Genomic DNA, 6,448 nt, shown 5'->3' on the forward strand with positions numbered 1-6,448 from the left:
CCAGGCTCTGAAAAATGCCACCGTACATAACTTGAGAAGTACAAGTGTTCTGAATTAGCATGTGCTCTTTTATTTAATCCCGTGCACTCACCAAGTACGATAGTGAGCACCGTGTAAAGGTTTGCGTGGTTAGTGGTGGTGTTCTAGCACAGCATTGTCAAGTGAGGTTTGTAAAGCTGATGTTTTCCATTTGATTGCCTTCCTTTTATTTCTGCAAACAACCATGCTGATCTGTCCTTTCAGGCAGGCCTGAGAGGTACCCTTCAGGACTGCAACTGGAAAACACAGCCGAAAGCCAGAAGTACTCTGCCTGTCCCTCTGTCCGAAATGAAAAGCAGCGTGTAAGTGTGGTATTTAAAATATCCTGCGTGACAAGGACCATCGTTTTCTGTAACAGTTCAATTTTACTTCGTGACAGTGTCCCGTGAAGTCATTTTTAAATCTCACAAATGTTTAAACATTTAATGTGGCCTAGTTTTGTTTTATTAATTACTAGCTTAAAAATTACAGGTGTCTGGCCATCTGTACACACAAAGTGTATAAAATCTGTTTGCTATTAATCAGGTGTAACTGGAGCCTCTAAAGGAGTGTGAGTTTTATCTCTTTTTCATTTTGTGATGCAGAATTTCCCATATTTTACCTGACATGAATACCGGTATTAGTTTCATGGCATTCAGCTTTCATTATTCAGGCTCACCGTGAAGAGACCTTTCAGCACTTCACGGTCATCAGTGGATCCCAAAGAAGTGAAAAAATTCGAGTTCCTCGCACAGAAGTGGTGGGATGAAGAAGGAGAATATTCAGCCCTTCATTCTATGAATGATATTAGAGTGCCCTTTATTAGGTATGGGTTTGAAGACAGATTTTTAAATAATACATACTATTTCTACATAAGGTCAGTAAGAGAAAAGCAGTTACAAGCCCTTAAGCTGCATATTGCAGCTACGAAAGCACCCATGTGTTTGCCATTAATCCATCCCTTTTGTTCCAGAGATACTTTGTTGAACATGAGCAGTAATTACCACTTGGGAAGTCCACTTTCTGGAGTAAAGATTCTGGACATTGGCTGTGGAGGTGGACTGCTCAGTGAGGTAAGAAATGGGGTTCTCTGGTTTCTCTCATTAAAAAGCATACAGTGTTTAAGTTGTTCTATTATTACACTGCCTAGTTTCTGATCCTCTGAGGAGGAGCTTTTGTTTTGCATGATATATTAGTGACTGCCTGGTTTGGAGTGTGAAGTGTTCTACAAACCCCAGAGAAGGAGCTGGTAATAAGAAGTTCTGAAATTCCAAGGTTCATCAGATAAGTAAGATTTCAAACACTGTGAAGAAAAGCAGAGGGGAAGAACAATGGCAAAGTCTTCGAGTACTCCTCTGGGCAGTCACAATGTGACAGCTATTTCTTTTTTCAATTTACAAGCCTAGGCAAGAACACTTTAATCATGACAATCCTCGTTAGCAAAGAAGTGTTTTCTGTTACAAACTTGTTCTTACACGTTCATTTCTTTGAATTGCTTATCTTCGGTTTCTTATATTGGGGGTGGGGATTCTGCCTTTGCTTTGATCTCATGGGAAAAGCAGGGAATAAAGTCAAATACCTGAGACATACCTTCCCTCCATCAGGAGAAGTTCTCCTGGTACAGGGGCTGATGTTACAGCTGCTTCCAGAGGAAGCACAAACCTAGGACTGAGAAGTCACTGTCTGTGGTGGAACCTTTTGGTTGCACAGCCTTGGAACAGTGCTGTATCCTGACAATAGGGATTGTTTGTAAATTTACTATTACAGATCTGGGAACTTTATCAGCATCTGAAATATGGTGTTAAAGAGGGACCTGAATCTCTCCCTGTGCTTTCTTTATTGTTTTGTTTCTCATTTATTCTGAGCAAAACCCTGTGATCTTGTGAGAGCCCACTGTCTGACAAGGCTGACAAAACCAGAGTGCTGCATCAGGTTCTCAGGCTGCACAAATGGTGAATTTCAGGTTGGAATAACATACATGTGGTCATGTTCTGCAGCCTGTTTCAGTTTCAGAAGAGGTGATGGCTGAGGTGTTAACCTATGAGTAAGAAGACACGGGAGAAACCTGAGTGACAGCCAAGCCTGATACTATCCTAGTAAACATCAGTGTTTAGTTCTTAACAGTGAGAAAGTCCCAGAGATAATCATATATTAAGTAACCATTAAAAAGAGATGAGGATTTACCATTACAGGTGGATGTTGAAGAAAGTAATGACTGTAATTAAATACTGCATTGTTTTCCCGCATTTGAGGACTGTGTTGATTTTCCTCCTTTTTTTTTCCTATATTGGTAGGTAATAGTGGCAGGTTCGGAACAATTTATTCTAAAAGACAATTTCAGTATGTCTATCGCAATGCACAATTTTCTAAGAAAATTAACACCACCTCCTCCATATCTAAGAATTTCCTTGCTTTAATAAACATTTAATATAAAACTGCCATGTCAGAGCTCATGATTTTTTTGTTTGCCTTGTGCTCTCGTGGATGTTTTCTGCTTCGTGTATGTACCTTGCAAAGCTGCAGACACCTTTAAGTAAATTGTTTTCATGCAGAGAATAAATTATACTCTGTATTATTAGCCTTTAGGTAGACTGGGAGCTTCAGTTACTGGAATTGATCCTCTGGAGGACAACATTAGAACAGCAGATCAGCACAAGTCATTTGATCCGGTCCTGGCCCAGAGAATACGGTACAAGTCCAGTTCACTGGAGGAGATTGTGGAAGAGTCTATGGAAACCTTTGATGTAATTGTAGCTTCTGAAGTAGTGGAGCATGTGGCTGACCTTGAAATGTTTATCAAGTGTTGCTCTCAGGTGTTAAAGGTAAGAGAGTTTTTGCTTTCATTATTGGGAACATTTATTCTCTTTTATTATTAACGCTTTCATTTGAATGGGTGTGAAGGCACCTACGTCTGCATTCATTTCTCCACTTTGAAGTCTGAACCACGCTCTAGAGGTACATTCCATTCTCCTCCATCATGCAGGTACATCTTCCCAACTTCAGTAACTAAAGTTAGAGGAGATTTGTTTCCCCAACCCTCCCTTAGAAAAGTGATATTGGCATTGCCCAGAATTACCCAGAAAAAGCAGTGTTGCTTTGAAGCAAGACCTTAAGAAATCTGGTTGCTTCTGATTTCACTCAGATGAGAGAAAACATGACGTTACTGCTGTTGATCGATGGCTGTGGCTCAGACTGCACTGAAGCTGACTGTAATGATGTTTGGCTCCTAAGATTCTATTCCAGCTCTAGCATCTCGTCAGATGTGCTCTTGGATTGCTTATAAAAGGTCATAGTTATGCCTGGATGTAATCAGATGTTGTTTTATTCCTCTCTGGTAAAGAAGGATGTTGGGCCCATTACACAAGTAACAGCTTTCATTTAATCTCTTGATTTACCTTTCTGGTCATCAGAAGGAATATAGATGATTTGAATGAAATGCTGAACTAATTTTCAGCCTGCTATGGTCATGGAAATTATCCTTTATTTCTACCAAACAATCTCTGAAGTTCTTAGAATTAATTTCTGGATTTGTTTTTTGACCCTGTAATCATTAAAACAAGCACAGCATTCAGCAGCTTTAAAAATTAGGCAGTATTGCACATTTTACTTTGGTTTTAAATTTACGAAGTGTTTATTTTTGCAACAGGTATTTTATGTACCTTGATATCTTCTACTTATCCATTTCTTTGGCAATGGTGCATTATAAGTGACTTTGTTAGACATTTTTTGAGGAAGGATGTGGTTTCCAAACTGCCCAAGACTTCGATTAGGTCGACTCTTGAAGGACTACTGAGTAATATGGTTAGAACACTATATTCTTTATTGTATTTAATAGTATACTTGTAAATACTTATCCTGGGATGAAATTAATTCTTACTCTTGCAGCATGTAGACTTGCAGATAGACAAATTATGTGTTTTAATGCCATTAAATGTACATTTTTTAAAAATAATAAATATTTTTCTAATTGAATATTTTAATCTTTTAATTAGCCTGAAGGTTCTTTATTCATTACTACAATCAACAGAACACAGTTGTCCTATGTCCTGGGAATTGTGGTTGCAGAAAAAATTCTGGGCATTGTACCAGAAGGAACACATGAATGGGAGAAGTTTGTTCCCCCTGAAGACCTGGAGCGCCTCCTGAAATCAAGTGAGTTCCAGGCTGGATGATGGGAATGCAAAGAGGTATTCACATGGTCCCTGTAGAAATGGCAAGGAGATAAGTTAGGTGGGGTGTGTGCTAGGAACACAGTACACAGCTTTTCCTCCGTGAGTTACCAGTCGTACATTATGATTTCTGGTTTAAGGACACTACTGCTTACTGTATTTTGCATAAACTAAATAAACTAAGTGGAGCCCTAAGGATGTAGAGATCAGTCAAACAAAATCACTGGTACAGCTGCCCTCTGTTTGATAGCCTGAATGAAAATCCCAAGGTTTTCCATCCTGTTCAGATGACAGAATGTATGCGCTGAAGTGGTTCCATATGCTCTAGGTCAGGTTTGAGAAAATAACTGTATTGGCATTGCAGAGCTGCGCTGCACTGTTTATCATCTTTTCCTTGGAAGAAGGTGTTTTTATTTTTGGTTGCTGTTCCATGCTTTTTATTCATATTCTATGACTAAAAGATTTCTTAAAAAAATGTGAAGATTAAACCTACCACAAATTCATTAGTCAGTTCTTGAGAAACTGTATGATACTGATTTGAAGAAATAATTAAATTGCCGTGGCTTGATTGCTTTTAAAATATACAAAACACTGAGCTGGGAAGAGTTCCACCCATTTCCCTCCTTCTCTGCAGATGTTTTAAAACCCTCTCACTGAAAATTTCATTTTGCTTTAGTTCACTGTAAGGAAGCTGTCCTGGGTTCAGCTATAACAGTTATCTTCCTCCTTCCTAATAGCTCGTGCAGTGCTGAATTATGAGTTGAGCTGTTCTCTTGGCAAGGTCTTTTCCTGGTGCTTTGCAGTACTGCTGTAAGGAACATGACTAATACCAGTTCACATATCGGTGCCTCTTTCTGTTCTGCCTTCAAAAGGAGAAGGAGGTGCAGTGCAGTGATTTGTTTCAATAGGGTGTTTGTACTTCCATCATGTACCCTGATGGGACACAGCAGAGCCATGCAGTGAACTGAGAGCTGCTTAGCAGGGAGTGCCAAATCAATTTTCATTTGCACTGAGTCCTTGATGGCATTTTTCTGCCTTTTTCTTACATTTTTCTACTCCTAAGGGGAATCTGCAGAACCCTTCCAAAGATATGATCAGGTTTTCACTTTGAAGCATGTGACATCAATCTGAAGAATGTTTCCACCCACAGAAAACATTACCAGTCACACAGATGTGGTGAAGTTGGGGTTTCTAGCTTATGACTCTGCAGTGGCTCACTGTATAGCATGCTAATGGTACATGGTCAGGCACAGAGCTACTGCTGCTGCTGCTGCCAATAATGGGACCCACTGTTACCACTGCTGCCTGCTGCTGCTGCTTGTGGTACTGTCTGACAAAGGCCAGCTTGTGAAGCACTGCTCCCCAGCTCAGAGGAAACAGCCTGTTTAAGGCTTGCTGTTCTAAATGGTTTGATGTTGCAGTGACTTACAGTATTTAAGAACATCACTTGCTTTATGGCTTCTTTCTTTTCTAGATGGCTTTTCAGTCAAGACAGTGAATGGGATGTTGTATAATCCCCTCTGGGGGTCGTGGAGCTGGACAGAAAGCACAAGCATTAACTATGCAATGCACGCTGTGAAGTCTGGGGCTCAGGGACAGTCAAGCCCAACAGATGCCCCATCAGAGACGGAAAGCAAACAGCCCTCAGCCACAGCTGGCACTGCCGTATGATGGTCTGAGATGTGTGGTGATGGGCTGTCACCAGGCACAGAAAAGAAGGTTTTACCCAGACGAACATAATAAAACCTTTTGTAACAACAAGCTTGCTGTTTGTATTAATAATGCTATTTTTGGCCAGATATTTTTGGGCAGTCTCAGAAAAAAACAAGTGCCCATTATCTCAGGAATCTTTTAAGATCAAAATGAGCAAAGCTTTTAAAGAGTATTTTTATAAGAAAGTAGTTTTCAAATTGTTGGACAGGAAAATGCAAGTTACTGTCTGTGTAGCTTGGAGGAAGCTCTTGTTTGTGATGGCATTTTCAGATGGCATGTAGAATGAGCTAAAAACCACAGTGATGTACAATAAATAAAATGCCTTAGGTATTTAAGTTACCTATCTCAGTTAAAATACAGGAAACAAGTATTTAAAAAACATAAACACTTATTTCCATGTTACGTCCTCTTCCTGAGAGGATTAAAAAAAGAGCAGCAAACCTTTTCTGTTGGGTCATGCTGTTTTCTACAGTTGACATGAGCTGATTGTGCGGTGGAAGAAGAGTCTCTTAGACCAGACTGCCCCAGCTGTCAGAAGCCTCTTCACC

At 39.9% G+C, this 6,448-nt stretch overlaps 1 protein-coding gene across 1 annotated transcript; it reads left to right on the forward strand.

The window, feature by feature from the left end:
• The first annotated feature begins 252 nt into the window (after positions 1 to 252).
• COQ3 (coenzyme Q3, methyltransferase) lies at positions 253 to 5,908 on the forward strand. Its single transcript, XM_080614774.1, has 6 exons — positions 253 to 341; positions 692 to 844; positions 992 to 1,091; positions 2,598 to 2,840; positions 4,011 to 4,170; positions 5,662 to 5,908. The coding sequence occupies exons 1-6, from the start codon at positions 328 to 330 to the stop codon at positions 5,856 to 5,858; spliced, it is 867 nt and encodes a 288-aa protein (XP_080470900.1). The 5' UTR covers positions 253 to 327; the 3' UTR covers positions 5,859 to 5,908.
• Positions 5,909 to 6,448: the final 540 nt, after the last annotated feature.

This window comes from Psittacula echo (assembly GCF_963264785.1).
Source record: "Psittacula echo genome assembly, chromosome: 4".
NCBI classification, from domain to species: Eukaryota; Metazoa; Chordata; class Aves; order Psittaciformes; family Psittacidae; genus Psittacula; species Psittacula echo.

Excerpts from the sequence above, each read along its gene's own strand:
- COQ3 (XM_080614774.1), top strand. Across the intron at positions 1,092-2,597 it reads GAGGTGGACTGCTCAGTGAG|CCTTTAGGTAGACTGGGAGC; the intron begins GTAAGAAATGGG and ends CTGTATTATTAG. Across the intron at positions 4,171-5,661 it reads GGAGCGCCTCCTGAAATCAA|ATGGCTTTTCAGTCAAGACA; the intron begins GTGAGTTCCAGG and ends TTTCTTTTCTAG.